The 25,983-nt window shown below is 38.7% G+C and overlaps 1 protein-coding gene across 1 annotated transcript in view; it reads right to left on the reverse strand.

Annotated features, from left to right (window-relative positions):
• ASTN1 (astrotactin 1) overlaps positions 1-25,983 on the reverse strand; it is a 220,058-nt gene that overhangs the window by 129,154 nt on the left and 64,921 nt on the right. Inside the window, 1 exon segment of the mRNA XM_070939234.1 lies at positions 21,015-21,202. Coding sequence (XP_070795335.1) covers positions 21,015-21,202 — 188 coding nt within the window.

A 25,983-nucleotide genomic window follows, 5' to 3' on the forward strand; every position in this document is an offset into this window, starting at 1 on the left:
TTTTAATGTATAAACAAACCCATAACGGCTATAATCGTCTACTATTGTCAGGAAGTAACGTTTTCTATAGGTGATTGATGGAGTTAATGGGCCAACTAAGTCCATGTGTACTAAGTCAAAAATTTTGTTAGTTGATCTAGTAGATTTTCTTGGCCTGGGACTAGTTTTTAGTTTTGTAGATTTACATACAGAGCATTCCAAATAGTTTTCACAATTTTTTATTTTGACACCTTCTGCGTGTTCAGTCATTTTTTGTACTACAGGAAAACTGGCATGTCCTAACTTCCTATGTAAGATGTGAGCACACTCATCATGAATTGGTTTACCTATTTTTGGTTTTTTTTCATTGTGTGCATCTGCGTGATCATGAGATATTTTACATTCATCATTGTCACTGTTGCTAATATTTTCATCATCTGCTTCAATACAATCTTCCATATTTGAATCAATGTTATGCAACCATTTTTCCTTTGTTATCAGATAAGGTAGGCCTCCTTTAATCATCACAGTGCCTATATTTATTTTATTCTTCTCCAAAGTCGCTTTTCCCTTTGAGAAAACTATATTAATGTCAGAATCTCTACTTAGTTTTATGGCACTTAGTATGTTATGAGGTATTTCAGGTATTAACAATACCCCCTCTATTTTTCCTAGACCAGGCAAGGTTACATTTCCTCTGCCTAATACTTGAACCTTTTCTTGGTTAGCTACCTTTATTACAAATTTATCTTCTGTAAATGAAGACAATATATTTTTGTTATTAGTGGTGTGATTAGTTGCTCCAGAATCAATAAGCCAATTATTGTTCTCATTTTGCTGTACTTTAGTGTTGTCTTGTTTATTTAATCCATTCAGTGAACCAGATTTTCTATCCTTTGAATTATCTCTGCCCCCTCTATTCTCTTTGTAATTTGGTGGGCTTCTATATCTATGTCTATCTATGGAAGACTGTCTATAATTGTATTTGTTCCTATATTCTGACCTATGTCTTTCCTTTGAAATTTTGGGACAATCTCTTCTATTGTGTTCCCTGGATCCACAATTGTGACATTTAAATGTTTCATTATATTTTTCTTGGAAAGCTACTTTCCTATAAGGTTTGTGTTCTGTGTGATTGCTAGAACGATTTCTTCTTGAATTGTCTTCTGCTATCAATTTATTGGATAGACTTTCTATGGATAAATATCCTAGATTGATAGTGTCTAAATGTGACATAAAACTGTCCCATGATGAATCAAGTGAGTTGATAATAACACTTTTCATTGTTTGGTCTGAAATCACTTCCCCCCTCAAATGCAGCTCAGCTCTTATTTTGTTTAAAGATATTAAATGCTCACTTATGGAAACCCCTGGTTTCACTCTAGATGAAAAGAAATCCTTAGACATTCTTGTGGTGGTAGCCACACTATCGCTGTGAAACAAATTAAACATGCATTGAATAATTTCTGAAACAGTCAGATTAGGTTTGATGCTATGATACATTGCAGGAGACACACTAGATATTATTAAGAAAAATGCTCTATGGTGTAAACAATCTATTTTTAAAGTCCAAGGTCTTTTGGGGGGACTAGTGATAAAAAATAGTAAATTTTCCTTCATAAAGACAACCTGTAGCTGTTGATACCATTCTTGCAAGTTAATGCCATCAACCCTTAGTTTTGGGAAGTCACTGGGTAAATTTCCGACATTATTTTGTCCATTACTTACGACCTGAGGTAGTCCGTGGTCTCGCAAGTGTAGAAAATTGCAAAACGGCATGGGGATGCTCGCAACGAGTCTGCGTGGTTCTCTCGCCAGTTCATGTCTTCCCGGACCGTCTGCGTAGTTTCGCGCATGCGCGTTGTCCATTTCTTCTTTGGAGTCGTCGTGGAAGGTTCTCTCCATTGCGGCTCGCTCGCTCTGCTCTGCTCTGCTTCAGACGAGTCGGTCTCTGGTTCGACCTTGGGAGTTCTGACGACGGCGGCTGCTCTTCTTTTTCTTTTGGGGGCGTTGGCACTTGCTTCGGTCTGTGGTGTAGGGCGGAATCGACAAGGCTCTCTGGGTTCGGGCGTCGTCGCTTTCGAAGTCAGGATGGGAGCGGGCAGGTCTTGAGGTATCGGCTTGCTCGCTCGCTTCTTCGGTGACTCTTTGGTAATTTTTAGTTTTGGCCCAAATGCAGCAAAAAGTGTTTTCATTGCTGATTTTATTTGGGATTTTGTTGAGTCATCTTCACTTTCTGATTCTGATTCTTCTGAGGAGTTCGAATCTTCTTTTTCATTTTCGTTGTCTGATAACGTTTTTCGCGCCAGAAATTTTGAATTGAGCATTTTGATTGGCTCTGCTTCACTCACCTTGGAGGCCTGTTGAAACCAAGATGGCTGCCATTCAAAATTTCGCGCGGGATCACTGTTTTTCTTCTTCGTAATGACTTTCTCTGCAGTCATATCACTCACTATTTTTGGGTCTTTAGACTTCTCATTAGTGATGTTTTTCTCTCTCGCTGCTCCGCTGTTCTTTAGCATTTCTTGGAGGTTCGCGATGAGGCTTTCATCATTCTTCTGGCTTTTTAATAGTTTTAATATCTCTGACCTGAGTTCGTTATTCTCTATTTCGATTTCCTCCTGGTCATCATTTTCGTCTATTATTTCTTCGTCTTCAGTGGTGTATTCTTCGGATTCTCTCGAAATTGCGTTTGTGGATTCGTTGATTATTTCTTGTTCTGTTTCCATTTCTTTGCTGTAGGCCCTGGCGTTGGGCCTATCTTTCTTAGACATTTTTAAGTTTTTATTGAGTCAATTAACCATCCTCTGCTACCAGCTTGTTGCAATATTTTCAGGATCAGACTCAATAATATTAGTGAGAGTTAAAGGTTTAAATATACTTCCTTTTATTTACAATAGGCATTCTATATTCACTGAATATTCACAGATAGAAGCGAGGAAAAGGGTGTAGGTGGCTCCTTATATATACAATGGGTGGAGCTATAAGTGGGAGTGGTGAATTATGAATACATTAAGAAGTGAAGAATAAGTTAACCCCTGATACCCCATTCATATACTATTTACACATTAGAGAATAAGGCATTTACATCTGACAATAAGCTTCTTCTATTAGCACATGTGGAATAGCAAGATCAGACCCTGAACTCTTCACTGTCAGAAAATAACTTCTTGCTATTTATTCAATGTAACTATCTTATTTTAATGGATCATTAAAAATTAATGAATTTGGAAGAAAGAGGTAAAATAATGGCTGAGGCATGCTGATATCTGCTATGGACCCACTGACCCCCAAACCTAAGAATTATAATGGAACGTATATATAATTTACAAGTTCCTATTTAAAAAATCCACTCTTTTGTCAAAGGTGTGTATAGCATACAGGGCTAAAGAGAAATGATATTGTTGAAATGATATCTATATCAATATCTATAGGAATCCATAGGTTGGTGATAGTTGCATGTTATATTTCAGTGAATGGTGATAACAGAACAGCCAGGAATAAGTTTTAGGTGATGGAGGGGAAAATATTATTGTGGGAGATATAAACAACTTAGAAAGAGACAAAAGAATATAGGAAAACTGGGCTTTCAGAGAGCCAAGAATGAATGAGATTAGCGACTAGTTAGTATCTAGTCACTAGATACTAAACAGCCTCTTCCAAGTATCTGCTTAAAAAGGCTCTTTGCTCTAAATGGTTCATGTAAGCATAATTCTATTCACACATATAAATGATAAAAGAGCATCAGTTTAAAAGCATTACAGATTTGATGAGAAAAGAATGAGAGAATCACTGAAAGATTCAAGAGTGATGAGGGGTTCTGATTATGCGACCTTGGAAAAAATTGGCAACGGAAGAACAGAATTAAAGAAGAATGGCTGCAGGAAAATGAACTGTAACTCCTGAATGGGGAGAAAAACATATTAGAAGATGATTACCCAACAGAGTAGTGGAAATAGCCATAAGGAAAGAGAATATGGAAACTGCCTGGAACAAAGTGAAAATAATTCTGTTACTGAATCCACACAAACATGAGGGGATTTACACCTGGGGTATCAAACTCAATTTCATTGAGGGCTGTATTAGGGTTGTGTTTGAGCTCAGGGGGGCGAGATGGATGTGGACAGGGTGGGCATGGCCAGGGTGGGCGTGGCCAGCTTGATGTCACTCAAGGCTCCGTTTTTGGCCGCGATGGCCTCCTGCAGCCCTCTGCCAGTGAAAATGGAGCTTGAGGAGGCCGCATGCAGCCTGACCAGGCTCCGTTTTTGCTGGCAGAGGGCAGCAGGAGGCTATCATGGCTGAAAACAGAGACTGGGCGGGCCACATGCAGCCTCCCTGAGCTCCATTTTTGTTGGCAGAAGGCTGCAGGAGGCCATCGTGGCCAAAAACGGAGCCTGAGTGCATGGCCTTCCCGAGCTCCATTTTTACTGTTTCCAGGGAGGCCCCCGTGGGCAAGATATAAGCACCCCGCAGACCGGATCTGGCCCCCTGGCCTTGAGTTTGACACCCTTGATTTATACTAACAGGAAGTACAAAAAGGATGCTCAGTGGAATGAATAAGCAAAAAAGGGTGTATGAATAAAAAGCATAGAAGTTAGAATGATTGCTGGAAAAATTATGAGAGAAAAACAGTGTATGATTACTACAGTAAGAAAAAGCTGCAGTAATCAAAGAAAGTAGGAAACAGTTAAGATTAAAGAATGTGGATAAAATTTTGATGGATCATTTTGAAAATGATTTGAAGTAAGTAAAATTGATCAATTATTATGAATGAAACTGAAGTGAGGCAATCCTGGGAAAAGTCAATTAAGATCAATATGCTAATGACATATTGAAGTGTGGAGTTATATTAATTATATAAATATTCGTGTCCCAGAAAAAAACAATGCAAACTAAATCATAAATGTTATGAGAATATTGAAGAATGGCAAAACAGCAGGTATGTAAATATGGATGTGGTTTACTAATGGAACGTGAGACATTTGTAAAGTGTCTCCATGTGTCTAAAAACTAGAAGAATGCCATTATCATTTCCCTTGCAAAAGGAAAGTTAGCAAGGGCAAATGTAAAAACTACAGGGACATTAGTTTGTTAAGTGTGTCCTCAGAAAGTGTTTAACAGAATTCTGAGTGAAAGGGCACAAAAACTTACAATGAATAAAATTACGGAAATGTGGTAAGGCATTGTGCCAGGCAGTAAATGTTTGCTATTCAGCATATCCCTAAGAAATGTATAAATGTGAAAAATAATTATGCATGTCTTGATTTGGAAAAACTATACTAAAGGAATTGCCTGAATTTTGGAATATTTTGGGTCCATATGGAGCCAAAAGTTTGCCACTTGAAGTATATGATGATCATAAGCAGAATTTATGCCTCCTTAGTTATTCAATGTATCATACGTGTGGTCTGTTGGCTGGGAATATGAATGTACCTGTGCTTTTTGTATGAAGTTGATACCATATTATTGGCTGATGATTAGCAGCAAACTTAAGTAGACTATATATAGCAACAAGGTTAATGAATGTGAAAATTAATGTATCAAGACTGAAGGAGAAACTGGCTGGGAAGTGGTAATCACAGAACCCTGGGTCAGGGTTAACTATCATAAATGCATGCCAGTTGCCAAGCACCCAAATCACACGACCATGAGGATGGTGCAGCGGTCATAAATGTGAAAATCAGTCATAAGTCAGTTTTTCCAATGGTGTTATAACTTTGAACATTCATGAAATGAATGGTCGTAAGTAAGCGATTACCTGGATGACCAAATGCTGACAGAAAAATAGCAGTCAGTTTATGATTGTTGTTGAAAAATGAGTATCAAAAGGAGATAAAATATCTGTATACAAAAATGTTACATAAAAATAAGAAGTGCATATATCAGATTAAACATCAACATTTTATGAAGTGGCAAAGGGCTTCTGAAGTATGTGTGATAAAAATAGAAATGATGGTTGAGAATGGATAGGAAATGAATCATTCCAACTCAATATAAACATACTATAACTGAGCAATGAAAAAAAGTACATCGAAGTGACTTGATCACATAAAGGTAATGAATATGGATTGAACTGCAAAATAAATATATCCAGAAAGACTGGCCGGGTTTGGAGGAAAGGGAAAAACAATAGTGCATGGGCTGATGGAAATAACAATGTCTTGCAAGGACAGGATACAGAAAAGTGTAGCAAATTGGTGAAATAAACTAGATATAGTTAGATTTCCTCCTCGTCCCTTATTTCAAGCCTATAATTTTGCTTATTATTTTTTGTTACAATTTTGTTCTCTTACTTGACCATCTCTACTTTAATTTATCTTGGTTCAATTGCAGACTACCCATTCTATTTTTTATTAACTATATTACCACAATTCCAAAGTTCTATTATTTAGCCTCAGACCCTAACTGGTTTTAGCCAAGACCTAGTTGGTACAAATCACTTTATTTCTCTTTTTACTTCCTTCTATATTTCTCTACTTCCTTCTATAGTCTTTCTTTTATTATATTTCTTTATCCTGACATTTAGACCTTTAAGTGAATCCCTGAAGATAAAAAACAGAAGAGTTCAGTCTTTTAGAAATAAAAGAATACAACATAGTAAGACACGACATTTTTAATACTGTTAAAAGTACAATGGACTACTAGGCAAGTCAAAACTTTGAGGCCAAGACTATGAGAGGACTGTAACTCCAAATGAGTTGCATACTGCTGTCCAAGATAAAATTACAGCACATACAGGTAAGGACTATTTATGTTCACTATCCTGCATAGCCACAATTTAATTCTGAATGATATTATGTCAGAAGGACAAAACATTTTTGGACTTCTAAATGGTCAGATTAAAATGAGATACAAAGTATCAAATAATGGTAATCACCACTACTATGTGTGACATCTGAATCCAAAATGGTGCTCAAATCATGTGTGCAATAGGCACAGTAAAGGAGGCTCACATGCCCATTCATTTCTGCTTCAAAGATATCCATAAAATACCAATCGAGATCTTTCTCCTGGGAAACAAGCACAAAATTACAAAATTTTCAAAAATTCTTGCTTGGAACTTTCAGATTTTCTGTTTGACTAGTCAGTTCAAAAAATAAATTGAACTCTACCACTCTATTTCAAAATTGTTTTAGATATCACAAATTTGCTTTAGCAAACCTGCAAGGCTTAATTTGCAAGAAGCAAGAAGTCAGTGCAATACCATGTGTGGTCTTAAAATATACTTCCTGTGGTCAGTAGTGGATGAGGAGCTTTAACGATGTCTGCATTAAATGGCTATTTTTATTAACTAAACCTGTAACAGTGGCAGCTGCAAAGGATGTAATTCACTGAACTTAAAAAAATAACTTCAAAGCCACATGCCACAAAAGTGTCTATGTGATCTGATGGTGCTCTTGACTGCAAATGAGTACGTTCTGAAAGCTAGGACATCCCAAAGGCGATCAAAGAACCAAATGATTCCTTCAACCATGGCTGCCTTCATACCACTGTTGCTGCTCTAACTTTTAAAGATTTGACAGTTATTTACTATTGGTGCATTCTGTCCATGTTTTAGGGCCAGCCTGTATTTAAACAGACATAAAGCAGCTTCTTTATTTCAGTTGACTTGGTGTTCTTTAGTTTGTCACTAATGCCTAAATATTAAACAATATTTAATGTCTGTTGATTGATTGATTGACTGATTGATTAACATCTGATTCCAGAATTTCTAGACAGCAGTAAAAATAACAAGGACAATGAAAAGAACATGTCCAAGAATTTTAAAAGGCTCCCACTGCAAGATTTTGGATTCCAAATGTTCTACTATAAAGACTTCATGGTGTTGTTCAGGGACTTGATGAATCTGGTGTTGTTTATGTTGCTATCAGGTACCCTGCATAGTCCTGTTTCAATGAACATGACATGAGGGATCCATTTCCTGTTCTTGCCTGATTCAAAGATGCCACTGAAAAATCTGGAAAAACATTTGTTGACTGTAAATCATGTTACAGAGTGGTTTGTTTCCTGCTGCCTTGAGCTGAACTGGGTTTTGAGTCTAGGGTTTGCATCAGGGGTGGGTTCTATTTACCTTTACTACCAGTTCGCAACAGGATCTTCTATGCATGCGCAGATCGCTGATAATGACATCCGGGGCAGTGGGCGGGGCCTCCCACCGGTTATACTACCGGTTCTTGAGAACTGGTCCGGGCCAGGGGCAACCCACCACTGGTTTGCATCTACATTTTACAATATGTACTAAATACAGATACTGCTCAGCTTCAATTTGGAACTCAATGTATAAAAAGAATTTATAGGACTTTAATTTTATTTGAAACTGAATCAGAAATTGAGCTAGTATTCAAATTGGAATTGTTCAGAAAGCACATATCAAAGTTCAGTCTATAACCATAGAAAGCAGATGTTAAGAAGAAAGCAACACCTAAATACAGGTAGTCCTTGATTTACAACAATTCATTTAGTGACCGTTCAAATTTACAATGGAACTGAAAAAAGGGACATGACCATTTTTTACGTTTATGACTATTGTAGCATCCTAATAGTTATGCGATCAAAATTCAGACACTTGACAACTGACTCATATTTATGACGGTTGCAGTGCCTCAGGGTCATGTGATCACATTTTATGACCTGCTGACAAGCAAAGTCAATGGGGAAGCGAGATTTACTTAATAACTGTGTTGGTAACTTAACAGCTGCACTGATTCATTTAACAACTGTGGCCAGAAAGGTTGTAAAATGGGGTAAAACTCAATTAACAACTTTCTCACTTAGCAACAGAAATTTTGGGCTCAATTGTGGTTGTAAGTTGAGGACTATCTGTAACACAATATGCCAAACATCTAGATTTGCTACTATTAATTTGCAATGCATGTATTTTTTTTCAAGGAATATTTTTATTTATGGTCACTGACCGATCAAATGTAGCATGCGAAGGAGAAACATAAAAGACAAAGAAATACAACTTTAGAACATTTGTTCTATAAAAATGTTAATTCTAGAACATTTTGAAATAATGATGATGTCTTGAAAGTGACAGGGTTTACTACCATGTTTTTCCTAAAACATGACCCACCACAAAAAGAAGGCCCAGCACTGTTTTGTGCGCATGCATTAAAATTAAGCCCTACCCCCAAAATTTGGCCATATTTAAGCGCATGCGTGGCCAGGCTTGCCAGAGTGGATGATGGCAGGCTTTTTCGGGTGGACGGCTACAGGTAGGCAAGGGTGCACAAGGCACATAGGTTGCATTGTTCGCTCTTTTTGGCCATGAAAGAAGCAGCCCAGTGGCCAGGCGAGGCACGTGGGTCACGTCGCTCCCTCTTCTTGGCCCAATGGCCAGGCCAGATGTGTGGGAGAAAAATTAAGACACCCCTCGGGTGGGTTCAAAAGAAAATAAGACCAGGTCATATTTTCAAAGTTTAAGAGTTTAAGAGTTTAAGAGTTTATTAGATTTCTATATCGCCCTTCTCCTGAAGGACTCAGGGCGGTGTACAGCCATATTAAAACACATAGATTTATAAAATTTAAAACCAATTAAAATCAAAATATAAAAATTTGGCCGCGAATTAAAACATACATACATTTAAAAAATTCATACTAGGCCAGTCCGGCTTGCTGAAACAGAAGGATCTTAAGGGCGCGGCGAAAAGTATGCAGGTCGGGGCTAAGACGAAGCTCTAGGGGCAGCTTATTCCAGAGGGCTGGTGCTCCCACAGAGAAGGCTCTCCCCCTGGGTGTCGCCAGTTGGCATTGTTTGGCCGATGGCAACCTGAGGAATCCCTCTCTGTGGGAGCGTATTGGCCAGTGGGAGGTTGTTGCTGGCAGAAGGCGGTCTCGTATATACCCCGGTCCTAAGCCATGGAGCACTTTAAAGGTGGTAACCAACACCTTGAATCGCACCTGGAAAACCACTGGGAGCCAGTGCAGCTTGCACAGGAGGGGTGTTAGTGGGTGCGACGAGTCGCACCCATAACCACCCACGCAGCCACATTCTGGACCAGTTGGAGCCTCCGAGTGCTCTTCAAAGGGAGCCCCATGTAGAGAGCATTGCAGTAGTCCAGACAGGATGTGATGAGGGCATGAATGACTGTGCGCAGGGCATCCCGGTCCAGAAAGGGATGCAACTGGTGCATCAGGTGAACCCGATAAAAACTCCCCTGGCCACTGCCATCATGTGATCTTCCAAAGACAGCCATGCATCCAGGAGAACGTCCAAGTTGCATGCCCTCTCTGAGGGGGCCAAGGTCTCACCCCCAATAGTCAGCGATGGAACCAGCTGACTATACCGGGACGCTGGGAACCACAGCCACTTGGTCTTGGAGGGATTGAGCTTGAGCTTGTTTCTCCCCATCCAGATCCGCATGGCCTCCAGGCACTGGGACATCACGTCAAGGGCATCATTGGGGTGGTCTGGGGTGTAGATGTACAGCTGAGTATTGTCAGCATACTGGTGGAATCTCACCCCGAAACCACGGATGATCTCGCCCAGTGGCTTCACATAAATGTTGAACAGAAGGGGCGAGAGGACTGACCCTTGCGGCACCCCACATACAAGGCGCCTTGAGGTCGACCTCTGCCCCCCTGCCAACACAAACTGCACACAGTCAGAGAGGAAGGAGGAGAACCACCGCAACACGGTGCCCCCCACTCCCAACCCCTCCAATCGTCGCAGCATGATACCATGGTCGATGGTATCAAAAGCCGCTGAGAGATCTAATAGGACCAGGACAGAGGAGCAACCCCTGTCCTGAGCCCTCCAGAGATCATCAACCAATGCGACCAATGCCTTTCCATGCTGTGCCCTGGCCTGAAGCCTGACTGGAATGGATCTAGATAATCGGCTTCATCCAGGTACTGGGGTAGTTGTCGCGCCACCACACTCTCAACAACCTTCACCACAAAGCGAAGGTTGGAGACTGGGCGATAATACAGCCGGGTCCAGGGAGGACTTCTTGAGGAGGGGCCTCACCACTGCCTCTTTCAAAGAGGGGGGTAAGTAACCCTCACTCAAAGAAGCGTTAATAATCCCCTGGAGCCAGCCTCGTGTAACCTCCCGGGAGGCCAGCACCAACCAGGAGGGACATGGATCCAATAAACATGTGGCAGCGCTAAGCATCCCCAGAATCCTGTGCACGTCCTCGGGAGTCACAAGGTCAAACCCCTCCCAGATAACATTCTCAAGACCCCCCTCCATCATCCCATCCAGATCTACCCAATCAGAGTCCATGGACGTGCAGTGCAAAACCAGCTCCCTCAGTACACCCCTAATTGGTAACACAGTATCACCAATTATAGCTATCACTGCAAAACAAATGGTGTTTCCCTTAATAATATTGTTAAAATTCAGTTCCAATACTCTTTTATAATAAATTGCTAACTGATACAGAAGGTTTATGGAACCTGGGTGTATTTTAATTTTATTGACAAACTAAAAGATGCAAACTTTTACTGACTGCTGCTGTAACTTATGCAATGGCAAATAGTGTCACCTAGCAACAGCTTGTTACCCTTTGAAAAATGTGAATTTTCTTCCCAGATATGTACATGTATTCTAGACCAGAAACATTACCCACACTAAACCAATATTCACAACAGCTACTCTCATCCTCTTTGGGAGAACTTAGTTTTTGGAACAAAGAACTGTTATTAGAAATAGGCTTTAAAAAAAAAAAAGATGCCATTATATATGCAACTGCATTTCTGTTGCTAAGCAAGGCTGTTGTTAAGTGAGTTACGCCTGATTCAATCATCTTTTTTGCTATAGTTGTTAAATGAATCACTGCAATTGTTAAAAGAAGCATGGAATTATTAACCGAATCCAGCTTCCCCAGTGATTTTGCTTGTGGGAAGCCAGGTGGGAAGATTGCAAATGGTCATCACGTGACCCTGACACATGCAACCATTATAAATAAAGGCAAGTTGTCAAGCAACCAAATTTTGAATCATGTGACTATGAGGCAGGGGTGAAATGCTCCCGGTTCGGACCGGATCGTAGCGATGACAGCGGGTGGTTTGGAGAACCGGTAGCAAAAATCCCTGCCTCCCCCCATGCCCAGCTGAGCCGCACAATCATCAGAGGCTTTTTTTTTTTTTTACTTTTAAAAGCATTTTTTCTACAACCTCTTCCGATGAAAAAATGCTTTTAAAAGTAAAAAAAAAAGCCTCTGATGATCGCACGGCTCAGCTGGGATCATCAGAGGCTTTTCAAAGCATTCTTTTCTGCAACCTCTTAGCCGAAGAGGTGGTAAAAAAATGCTTTGAAAAGTCTCTGATGATCCCAGCTGAGTTCCCTGATCGGCAGAGAGACATTTTTTAAAGAGCCTCTCTGACGATCTCAGCTGAGTTCCTGATCGGCAGAGAGGCTTTTCAAAGCATTAGAAAAAATGCTTTGAAAAGGTTTTTTTGAAAAAAGTTGGCCACGCCCACCCAGTCACATTACCCCCCCCCCACCAAGCCACGCCACAGAACCAGTAGTCACAGATTTTACATTTCACCCCTGCCATGAGAATGTTACAAAGGTCATAGCTGCAAGGACAGGTCGCAAGTTACATTTGTTAGTGCAACAGTGACTTCAAACAGTCGCTAAACAAATGATTGTAAGTTGAGGATTACCTATACATCTTCCAAATTCTCATCTTTCATCAATATAAAAAGCACAGAAACTCCTCCACTTACCCCACCAGGAAAGGCATCTGCATCCAATACTCTTTTTATTTCTTTATTATGTTATCAGTTTGTATTATTATATTTTATGCTATATTGCATTATTACATCCTGTGGCTACAACAATAAACTTATTTACTTACACTGACGCTTATTCCACAAACTAATTAACTTAGAAGAACCAATGTGGGTGGTATTACTGAAGCAATAACAAATGAGTTTCTAATCCACAGTGAGCCAAGTACCAGTAACTTACTTTTTTTCCTTTTTTAAATAAACATTTGAAAAAAAAATAAACAATATTATAAAAGAGTAAAGAGAATAAAAAAGCAGAACACAAATAAGAGCTCTAATATTACTAGGATATTATTTCTAGTGTATTGTTAATTAATTATAAATAATTGAATATAATGTATTGCTCAAGGATAAACAAGACCTACAGTCAATATAGTATGAATCACTAAATAAAGTGTGCTCTTTTTCTTTCTTTCTTTCTTTCTTTCTTTCTTTCTTTCTTTCTCTTTCTTTCTCTCTCTCTCTCTCTCTCTCTGTCTACACACACACACACACACACACACACACACACATACATATATACATACATACACACAAACAGAAGATTGAACCAAAACCTATAATTTATTCTGACTTAAGTATCCCATAAAATTGAAATATAGATATTGAAAAATTCAAATTTTGTACAAGGCATCAAACCATATATTGAATGATTTCCATTTTGAACTAAATTCTGTGTCACCTTTACTATACTATATACTTTTTACTGAAAACTTGGTTATTTCTCTCTTTGAAAGAATGATTAACCTAATGGTACTGGATTGCTTTGAGGTTCAAATTAATTTTGTATCTTAAAAATAAATATGACACAGAATTTTAATTGGAAACTATTCTTGGACTATAATTTAAATGCATAGTTTTGTATTCATCCAAAATCTGGGAATTATTTCACAATTCATATTAAACACATATTGAAAATAATATTCATAGAAAAAATATTTTCTAAAAATTATTTAAAGTTTAATGCATAAGAGATGTGTTTTTTTCATATTTGGTGGCAATGCTTTAAAACTCTACTATTTTGGAAAATGATTCATATTAGAATGAATGAATTGGATCTCACTTGTGACAGCCATTGGCAGCAACAATATCTTATATTTCCATAATTTTGAGAATTCTATAAGGTGGATCAATACAAGTTATGAACTATGTTGTAAAGAGAAGGAAGGGTTTCTCAATTAAATACCGTATGAAAATAAAAAGATAAACCTATAATCAATTTAAAAAGTTAAGTGTGAACTCACCTGAATGGATTTTCCTCCTACCGGTAATTTAGAAAAAAATTTAAAATCCTAGTTTGATTTTTGAGGTCTTCTTTCTGAGAAGTCTGATTCGTCTCTATGGAGTAGGTTTATTCTCTTGTCATTTGTTCAATATTTTGTATGCAGAACACTGTCAGATTAAGTCCCAACTTCCATCTAAAGGAGTTATCCCAAAATTTCCACACTTCCTCCAGCATCTACCAGGTGAATTTAATTATTTGAGTAGACAGAGTATTACTGAAAGTAAGGATGCAATCCTATCTACCAACCTACCTACTTTTCAAAGGGTTAATTCCACTGAATTAAAAGGAATTCTCATAGTATATGTATAAGCATGCATTATTAGTCCCTTCTGCTTGCTACACGTAAGAAAAAAGCACAACAGATCATTAAGGACTTAAAAGACTGCAGTCCAAACTTAGATGGGAACAAACGTATTAATAATTTCCCTTTTTAATTCCAGGTAGAAAGGCAGGAGGCCAGAGCTAAAAGAGAGTGCTTTAGCTATCCATTGTTTCCATCACTTTTTCCCCCCAGGCAGGCAAAAATGAGACAGGTGGAAGGAAAGCTTTGACTAAAGATAGCTGGTGAAAATGGAGGGCAGGTAGTAAACCACTGTTAGTTTCAGTTTGCTATATTATTGGCTGTCCTGGTTAGCATTGGGCTAACTTACCATGTTCCACATGCACTAGCCTGGCTTTTCTTTTAAAAATGTCAAGTGTTATCTAGCAGGTTTTGGCTGGTTCATGAGAATCAATTTTTTCCCCTAATGCAGGATCCCTTTTAAGTTTTGGTAGGATAGCAATAGCACTTAGACTTATATACCGCTTCACAGTGCTTTTACAGCCCTCTCTAAACAGTTTACAGAGTCAGCATATTGCCCCCAACAATCTGGGTCCTCATTTTACCCACCCTGGAAGGATGGAAGGCTGAGTCAACCTTGAGCCTGGTGAGATTTGATCTGCCAAACTGCTGGCAGCCGGTGATCAGCAGAAGTAGCCTGCAGTACTGCACTCTAACCACTGCACCACCACGGCTCTTATGTGGCAGACAGTCTAATTCAAGGGTGACGACTCAATGATATAGCCTTGTTGAAGATGCCAGCCCAAAAGTGCTGAGAGAAAGCATGAGATGGGCCATCAACCTCCAATGTCCAAAGTGCTGATCAGGGGAGTAGACATTTCTCCCTCACACTTTGAAAGCCATCTCTGATTACAATGGTCCAATCCAACCCACCTTCTGCAATTTAATTTGCTCTGTCCTGTACCTGCATAGTAAACCAATTATTTTCTAATTGAAATCATACTTTTAATTTCAGGGCAGCATATGAAATTATCTTGCCACCATTTTATCTCCAAAACAGTGCCATACTGATGAACTGAAAACTGCAGTTTCTCTCTCTTTGCTTTCTCATCTTCAAACATAGCTAATATCATGCAATGCAACATTTTATCCAATTCCAAACAGAGGCTAGAAGAGGGGTCTCCAACCTTGGCAACTTTAAGACTTGTGGACTTCAACTCCCAGAGCAAAGCTGGATGAGAAACTCTGGGAGTTTATTTATTTATTTATTTATTTATTTTTAAATTTGTATACCGCCCTTCTCCCTGAGGACTCAGGGCAGTGAACAGCCAAGTAAAAGCATAAACTACAAACATTAAAATACAATTAAAAAGATATATATAAATTTGGCTCCATGATTAAAAACAATAACAAACAATTAAAAACATTTTAAAAAGTGTTAGGCCAGCCCAGCTTGCTGGAAAAAGAAGGTTTTAAGGGCACAGTGGAAGGCACTGAGGTCTTGGATTTTCCTTATCTCTGGGGGCAGCTGGTTCCAGAGGGTAGGTGCCCCCACAGAGAAGGCCCTCCCCCTGGGGGTCACGAGCCTACATTGTTTGGCTGATGGCACCCCGAGGAGGCCCTCTCTGTGGGAGCACACAGGTCGATGGGAGGCCGTCAGTAGCAGCAGGCGGTCTCGAAGATAACTAGGTCCTATGCCATGGAGCGCTTTAAAGGTGATAACCAACACCTTGAAGCGCACCCGGAAGACCACTGGGAGCCAGTGCAGCTCACGCAGGAGAGGTGTTGCATGGGAGTGCCATGTGGCTCCCGTGACTACCTGCGCGACCAGATTCTGAACCAGTTGGAGCCTCCAGGTGCTCTTCAAGGGGAGCCCCATGTAGAGAGCGTTGCAGTAGTCCAGGCGAGAGGTGACGAGGGCATGAGTGACTGTGCACAGGGAATCCCGATCAAGAAACTGCAGAAACACATACAGGTTTACCACTTCAATTGTTCACTTGAGCAAAAAGCTTCACTCGTGTACTGTACACTTCCTACATAATTCAAGTTGAAGTCCACAAGTCTTAAAGTTGCCAACGTTGGAGACCCCTGGGCTAGAAGACACACAGTATAAGGATGTTCTATCCCTTACGGTGATATGGATTTAATAATAGATCTAAATGGTACTAGCCTGCAATACCTAGATAGAAAGCAGTATCTTTTATCCCATTTTTCTGAGGAAAAATAGTCAAGTGCATATCTGTAAGACAGTATCATTACTCAGAAAACAGAAACAGAAAGTGGAAAAATAAATTAATTTCTGTGCATAGACATTATGAGGCACTGGATTGCAAGATGGCCTCTTGTCCTTCATTTTAAGGAAGGCTTGGCCGCATACTTAAGGACTCTTTCAGACAGTTAGCAGGCAGCCTGGTTGGGGTTTAAAAAAAAAGGTTCTAAATGCTGCTTGCAGTTTTGTTTTTGCCATTATTAATTTTTATCCAGAACTAATAAAAAGCAAAATGTGACAGAAGAAAGCCCATTCCGGCAGCAATCTGAGAGAGATACTGACGTTCTCATCAAAGCAGGTTTCATTAACCAGCCTCGTCCTCGATATCAGGACTGTCTGATGGCAGGTTGACTCCTGCTAATTATCCTTTGCTTGCAAAAGAAATTGTAGGATTCTTCAGCCTCACTTAAGAAGGAAAGCTCTACCTCTTCAACACTAATCTTGTTTCTTTTTTCTCAACAGTATGTCAAACAAAGGGTTGAAAAAAGAGATTTTATGACAGCTCTGGTACATGTTTTTTATCCAGAGATTCAGAACTGCAGAAATACATACAGGTTTACCACTTCAATTGTTCACTTGAGCAAAAAGCTTCACTTGTGTACTGTACACTTCCTACATAATTCAAAGTCAGGTTGGCCAAGCTAGGCTTGAGTTTTGAAAGAATTGGAGCAGAATGCCCACCGCATATGGTACCATATTCTATTTGATGACTACAAAGGGCTATAGTTGCCATATAATCTGTATCTTCTGAAAAGGAAGACTTCAGCAGCCCATCAAAGCTTGGTCAAGCCTAATCTATCTTGGCATTTTTATCATACCTCCTAGTATTTTTCCAATTGAATGGCATTGACACATCCAATATATATATAAGAATTATGACATATTTTGGGAACCATTTTTCATTGAGAGACTAATGTCTTCAAACTCGTCATTCTGGTAGTAATTTTACTACCAGAATGCTGTACATGCTGTATAAACTAAATTTTTCTGAATGAACTTTTCTTTTTGGCCTGCTTTGAATGCATCATTCATGATGTTAAATTACACAAAGTTATGACATAAAATTGTACGTCATTCTATCATGGTACTATATAATGCCTGACATTCTATGCCAGTGACAAAACTGACATATTTGTACATGGCCCATTTATTTCTTCCTTGTACATTTTAACATATTATATAACATAGCTACTGATTTATTTCTCTGACCATCTCTCCTCCTCTCCCCTCCCCCTTTCAATTTTTTTGGGTAGAAATCAGTCAAAGGGACCCGTAGCTGTTCACAGTCCCATTTGTTATACTCTATAGACTCAAAAACTCCATGCCCATTTGAGTGAGAGATAAAATTTGTTGCAGTGATAAATGCATTGGGAAGATAAACATACAATTAATATTATTTTGTTATTATGTTATATTAGCCTCCTAACAAGTCAATAAGGAAGACGGGAAAAATGCAAAACAATACATGTACATCATAGTAAGGAAAACTACAACTACATTTCCTGCTAAAGCTCTAAAACTGACTTTCTTTTTACCCTTGAAACAGTGGTGAAATCCATTTTTTTTTACTACCGTTTCTATGGGTGGGGCTTGGTGGGCATGGTGTGGCTTGGTGGGTGTGGCTTGATGGACTCCAGGGGAAGTCCACCAAGGGGAAGGATACTGCCAAATCCCCATTCCCTCCCCACTCCTGGGGGAAGGATATTGCAAAATCTCCATTCCCAACCCACTCCAGGAGAAGGATACTGCAAAATCTCCATTCCCAACCCACTCTGGGACAGCCAGAGGTGGTATTTGCCGGTTCTCTGAACTGCTCAAAATTTCCGCTACCGGTTCTCCAGAACCTGTCAGAACCTGCTGGATTTCACCCCTGCCTTGCAAGCATTCTATCTTTTAGAACAATATTCTGCTCACAAGCTGGAAGTAGCCTAATACTTGCTAATAGTGAGGAAGAAAATCTAAAAAAATAAATATTGTATTTGCCAAAAGATTTGAGGCCAAAGTAGTCAACAGGTAAGCAGTCTTTTTCATGCTCCTTTCTGAGCCATAGGTCTCTTTCCTCTTTCCTTGCTGGTTGTTTGGATTAAACAATCTATTCCAAAAGATATTCAGTGGTTGCATAACAACAGTCTGCAACAACAATAGTGGACTGGCTGGTATACAATCAATTTTATACAAGAACTACAAGGTGCACTTCCTTTCTTGCAATAAGAGAAACAAAAATAGAGCAGGCGGGATGGAGGCCATGACCAATACACTTCAAGATACTGTGCACTATATGTACAAAAGAAATCAATGTTCACTTCCTATAAAATCTGAAACCTGAACCTATCAATGGCCAAGATAATTTCTCTTGTGCAAAATTAGAATCAAGAAATATTACTATTTAATCTAAGAACTAGAATGCCCCCTTATCTGAAAAACAACGCATATTAGCAGTCAGAAGGGGAATCCCTGAATCCAAATGGGGGGGGGGAAGAATCAGACTTTCAGAACTTATTTAAATTAGAACAAACTGGAATCGAAGAACAACAGAAGAAGCCCATTTTATGAATATTTCTCAACAATACAGTCGGATGATAGAAGCGACAGCTGTAATCATTGTATCAGTTATTTCACTGTCCTTTTACTAAGTTCCTAGAATCATGGATCATCTTCATGACCTGCCTTCTAGTTTTTTTAGTTTCTATTTATACTTTGTCATGAGAAGGTTGGACTTTAACCTCTGAGTTAAAGTCCTTGACTTATAGGACTGTTCAAAATTATGACAGACCCTAAAAAAGATACTTACAACCCAGATTCAAAATTCTGATGGCTACAGTCATGTGACTGCATTTTGGGCACTCGGTAACCAGGTCACAGAACCTTGCATTCATGTAACTGCAATTTATGACCGCTATGTTGGAAATTACAGTCTCAATTACAATCATAAGTCAAGGTCTACCTTATAGATTATTGTCTGCTGACTTCTTATTGACTGAAAACTGCATCCGACATTAATTTTAAGCAAAACAGTACTATGTTGGGGAGGCAGAGAATGATGCGGGTCCCATCCCCAAGGTAGATTCACCTGGTGGGACCCAGAAGAAGGGCCTTCTCCGTGGTGGCTCCCTCTCTCTGGAACATCAGTCCCCCAGAGATTAGAATACTCTAATACTCTTCTGGAAGACGCTGAAGACCTGGTTCTGCCAGCGGGCCTAGGGAACCTAGAGCGGGATGGAGCCCATTAAATGGCTTGTGTGATCTGCTGTCGCCAGGACGGGGAGTGAGGGTTGGGGAGTGATTTTATTAGGATTTTATTACTATATTAATTTATTTAATTTTTAATTGGTTTTATTGTTTTTAAATGTGGTTTTTATATTCTGTAAGATGCCTTGAGTCGTCATGGGTGAATAGGCAGCAATATAAATTTAATAATAAATAAATAAATAAATAAAATAAAAGATGTCAATATGCAATTTATCAAAACTGCATTTTCCTATTTTTTGATGATTGATTCTTCTCTTGCTCAAGTTGGTGAAGACCATCCTATCAGGGTCCTTTTGGAGTCCAGAACTGAGCAATGGACCTGAAAAACCTGCACATTTAAGACGTGTTTATATCCAATCTTTATAAATAAACTATGGTGAGACATGTGAAACTGGACCTCAAAGAAGCACATTTTCAACCGAAAGTCTCTTGCTTCTACCTGAGAGCCTAACCTTGCTCTTTGTTGTCTCCCTCTTTCAGGGCTGAATTTGGGCAGTCGCTGTGATTCGCTTAAGCCAGTGGTTCTCAACCTTTTCTTCACCACGGACCCCCATTACCCCATCACTGGAGGTTTTTAAGAAGAGACTAGACAGTCACTTGTCTGAGATGGTATAGGTTATCCTGCTTGAGCAGGGGGCTGGACTAGAAGACCTCCAAGGTCCCTTCTATTCTATTCTAACTAAATTTAGCACAATCTTTTCCCATATCAATACTTCTGTAAACCAAGACAACAAATCAATTTACCACCATAAAAAGATATATGACATAACAAATGGTCTTCTCTGGCACCTAGTATAGCAAATAACAGTATATGCCGTATTTAGTCTGTTACAAGACAATGTTCCAAATCAGCCAAATGTGTAAAACAGCTGAAGGGTAGGTAGTAATGGATTAAAATACTTACTGCAAAAATTATGTTTCACTCCAAATTCCACAGATGTCTTTCTTGCAAAGCAGTCTTCAACTTTGCTTCCAATTTCATTTTAGGTGATAAACTACTCTAATGAACTACATTTTAGGGCTGTAAGCTATTATCTTCACTATTCTCAAAATCATGTAAAATAGGTCAGATGGTTTGCCTAAAAAAGAGTTTCCATATTTTTTAAAGGTAAATGATCAGCTACTTAGTTACACAATAACATTCTTACCTGGATTACTGGATAAAAGGTGATAGCATTTCATTTAGACTTAAGGGCAAAATGGATACTTGCCATTACTGAGATGTGAAGGATCCGTAGCTCTTCTTCTGCTGATTCACTCTGGGGTTCTTCTGTGGGCTCTAAACCAGGGGAGACGGGTGTGCCATCTTGATGGTGGATGTGGAAGAGCAAGGTGCCATTTTCCAGCCACTGCTGTCTCCAGCGCACCAACGGGATATCTTCTGTATTGCCTGAAATCTCTGTGGATAAGAGAGGACAATAAATGCAAATTAGCATAAAGATTCTCTCACTAACCCAAGCTAACACAATTATTAGTCAGGGACAATGGGAAGTGTACTAGAAGTTTAGAATGTACAGGATAGCCTCTTTAAAAAACCAGAACAGTGTGTGCCAACTAGCATTCTTGCATTGATACCCCCAGAGCCCCCTTCTCTAACTTTACCACTTAAATTTGGCAAACAAAAGACCAACAGCTAGGGTAAGATATATGGAAGCAAACCAAATAATAATAATAATAATAATAATAATAATAATAATAATAATAATAATGACATTCAGATGAGTGTAATATACTATCCTTTCTTTAAAAAATCTCCCAAAAAAATTCTAATCTCCAAAAAAGCAAAAAGGAGGAAAAAACTTTTCCTTGCAACTTCCAGTGATGCCATCCCATCAATGCAACATCTAAACATGCAAACACTTTTTTATGTTTTAAATTTTAAGTGAGGCATCATATAAATTTAACTCATAAAATAATCTCTACAGTCCTTGGGAGATTAATTAAAGCAGAATTGTGATCTCTCCCACAGAACAGTTATACAATCTTGAGTTAAGGGAATGGACATAGCTGACTCCAGCTCTGAAGTTTAAAGAGGAAACCAAAGAAGTCAAGTCCAATCTATTTTGGAGATCAAAGCAGTGATTTACCAGGCCTAAGACTTTCTTGTTACATGATGATGTCATAAAAAAGCATAACCTGTTTTGTAATGAACAGTTTTCAGTTAAAGTCAGGTCTTAATTTCAACTGGAAAATCAATGGAACTTATTCACTTAAATTCTGGTCCATAAAATAGTTTCCCTAGAAATTATTTGTTTCATTTCCAGTCTTTGTATCCTTCTGCCCAGAAAAACATATCAACTTTCAAATTTCACTGTTAGAAGTACAGTACTTAAATTTACAAGTTGTTGATATATAAACACAGGCCCATATAGAACATAGAATAATAGAGTTGGAAGGGACCTTGGAGGTCTTCTAGCCCAACCCCCTGCTCAAGCAGGAGACCCTATTTCATTTCAGACAAATGGTTGTCCAGTCTCTTTTTGAAAACCCCCATGATGAAGCATCCACAACTTCTGAAGGCAAGCTATTCCATTGGTTGATTGCTCTCACTGTTAGGAAATTTCTCCTTAGTTCTAGGTTGCTTCCGTCCTTGATTAGTTTCCAACCATTGTTTCTTGTCTTGCCTTTTGGTGCTTTGGAAAATAGTTTGCCCCCCTTGTCTTTCTAGGAGCCCTTCAGTTATTGGAACATTGCTATCATGTCTCCCCAAGTCCTTCTTTTCATTAGACTAGACATGCCCAATTCCTGCAATCATTCTTCGTATGTTTTAGCCTCCAGTCCTCTAATCATATTTGTTGCTCTTCCATGCACTCTTTCCAGAGTCTTAACATCTTTTTTTTATTGTGATGACCAGAACTGGATGCAGTATTCCAAGTGTGGTCTTACTAAGGCTTTGTAAAGAACTATACATGATGTGCACACATTCTCTCACTCATTCCAACTTGTCTGCTACTTGGTTAAGCTTTTTCATCTTCAGGTTTTGTTTTGTTTTTAATTTGATTTATATGCCACCCTTCTCCAGAGACTCAGGGCAGCTTACAAGGCGTTAAGCAATAGCCTTCATACTTTTGTATATTTATACAAAGTCAGTTTATTGCCCCCATAATCTGGGTCCTCATTTTACCTACCTTAGAAAGGATGGAAGGCTGAGTCAACCTTGAGCCTGGTGAGATTTGAATTTGCAGTAATTGCAGGCAGCAGATGTAAGTGGATGTTAATTAGTCTGCTGAGCCACCAGAGGTTTTTGCTCATGAGCTGCTAACAAAGGATCAATTTTTTGCCACTGTGCCAATTCAGTGATGGGGATCAGTCAATCTTTTTGAACTTTTCAACATTTGGCAGGTTGGTGTACTGTATGTGCATGTGCTGCTTCATTTATTTCTCTCTTTCAATTGTTTTAAAAGGTCTTCTTAACTTGATCCCTAGGCATAAAATCCTTCATTCTCATTTTGCATTGATCGTAATTTAAGCTAATCCTCCAGTTGCTTATTGTTATTATTATTTATTCAAGCTTCAGATCACTAATTAAGACTTTAAAAAAAACCTGGAAGGCTTATATGGACTTTCTGCAGCAAGAAAAAAAGACAACTGATGATTTATGGATTTGGGAATTAGAAAGTGTTAAAGAGGGAGAGTAAGGAGTAAAATAATTCAATCAATTATTTGATTGAACAAAGGGCAGAAGTCAAAATCCTGTTTCTTTTTTTCTAATTCTTTTTTTCTTTTCTTTGTTATACTGTACTTTTATGGTATTGTAAAATTCATATGTATATCTATAATCTATATTGAGGGTGTCAAACTCATGGCGGCGTCACGTAACATATTGGAACTTTTTCCCCTTTCACTAAACCGGGCATGGGCGTGGCCAGTGCATGATCCATCTGGTCCGCGGGCCGGGAGTTTGACAGCCCTGATCTATATCTATATCTGTCAGATCTCTGGTAAGGAAAGACTCCTTACAACCTCTCTGAACTCTGAAATGTTATCAGAGTTGCAATTTCAATAGCTCCCCAATCTTCTTTCCACATTAATTCTGCTTCCAAGCAGTATCATACTGCTTCCAAGCAGTATTTGAAGGATTAGATAACAAATCTTAAGCATATCCATGATCTTTAAAAGGAAATGTGAACTCTGCATAGACACAGCTAAGAAACCCAGCATGTTTACATATGTTCTCATACCCAGGGGCACATTAAATTTTGTCTAAATACAACTAGAGAAGCTGAAGAGCCAATTCATAGAGACACTAATTTAATAAATCAACTATGCGTCCAAAATATTAACTTTTCTTATAAGGCTAACTCCAGGCTAAAAATGTACATAAAGTTACTGGATGTTTAAAATAACCATTTAAAGCCATTGGGTATGATCTTATCTTCATTAAAAAAAATCACCTTGAGACCTATTGTATAATCTTATCCTACTTTCTGTTATCAATTGCCTCTATGTAGACATAGTGTCATTTATTTCAGCATTTAATGACTCAGAATAGCCACTAAATTTGATCTCATCACATCTCCAACTTTAGCCACTTCTAGCAAAAATAAACTCATTCAGAAGAATTAACTACAAAAGAGGATGGGTAGAGCTCCATAAGATAGGGGAGATCCCTCTATGTAAATGAACAATTCTATTGAATCACGATGTGCTCAGGAAGACAGCAGTGCTCCAAATGAAAAGGACATTAATGGGGTTCAATGGAAAGGCTACAGCAGGGTTTTCATGAATTATTCTGCACCCTCTTCTCTTTGAGGATTGCACTTAAACGTTTGTCCCATCAATATTATTTTTGCCCATTCCTCTCCATCATGTCTGCACAGATGATCATTACAGTTAGCATCTGTCACCATTATCATCCCACACCATTTGAGTGCTTGAGAAAGTCAACCTGCAATTGATGCTAAGGGCACTGGTCACATCTGATGCTACCATACGCTGTATACTGAAAGGTAACAAATGTTTTCCCTTACAGTTATTAACCCTTGGCTCCAGATGGCTGTTTTTTAATCTATTTGTTGGATGTTAATGCCAGTGTTAATGACTTTTCATCTAAGGCCTTAATGGAAGTCACTTGGGGGAATCAGCCTTACCATCAATATCTTTCAAACTTTGAACTTGAAAGCTGTGCTTTCCAGTTTTTTCCCCTCCCTGGATCTAAATATGCTACCCCATCATATAGATTCATTAGCTGTACCCTTAAAAAAAGACATCATTAACAAATGCAGTAATTTAGCATACCAAGGGCATATAGCTCTAGTCCTTTTTAAACATGATACAAACAGCAGTTCTTTTCTGCAGACTCCTTAATAAAGGTCATTCTGCAAAACTGCTGCAAAACTAACAAGCAGTAGATGCTGAAGACCTTCTACATTTGCAGGCCTTTATTAGTACAAGCAACCTATCCTACTGAGATAATATAAGGTGGCCACCACAATATATCATGGATCCAGTTTAGATGGATTGGAGTCATGTACAAAATCCAGTGCAAAGGAACTTAATACTGATCCCAGCATTGACAATATTCTAATGGAAAAAGAAGTGATTTCAACAGAGTAAAACTTTATATGTAAGTAACATGAAATGTTGCTGAATATATAATGTTCACTAAACAATGATGAAACAGTAATACAAAACTGTATGTGAGAGTTAAGCAGGCAGAATTTTGAATTTGGCAAACTTTTGGATACTGAATTTGGCAGTACTTGACTTCTCTTTTTAAAATTAAAAATTGGAATAGCTTGTGTCCAAGAATTTAAATGACCCCTTCCATCCTGGCTTTGGGAAAAATCCATTAAAACATGGCTGTTTCATCAGCTATGACTCATCCCTCTGATTAAAAAAAGGCATCTTAATTTTGGGCCGCTGACTTTTATATTCCAATTCTTTACATATTTTGTATGGATTGTTGAGTTCCTATTGTTTATATTATTTCTTTTTACCAGTGTTGGGGAAAAAGGAATCGTATAGCACTCAAAGTCAATTTTTAAGTGCAATGGTTTAAAGCAGGGCTCTCCAACCTTGGCAACTTTAAGACTTGTGGACTTCAACTCTCAAAATTCCACAGCCAGCATGGTTGGCTGAGGAATTTTAGGAGTTGAGGTCCCCAAATCTTAAAGTTGCTAAGTTTGGAGACTTCTGTTTTAAACGCTTGGAAAGTGAATAAAATAAATAGATGGTGGG

Source organism: Pituophis catenifer, unplaced genomic scaffold, assembly GCF_029215685.1.
Source record: "Pituophis catenifer annectens isolate HBS135680 unplaced genomic scaffold, rPitCat1.0.hap2 SCAF_3, whole genome shotgun sequence".
NCBI classification, from domain to species: domain Eukaryota; kingdom Metazoa; phylum Chordata; class Lepidosauria; order Squamata; family Colubridae; genus Pituophis; species Pituophis catenifer.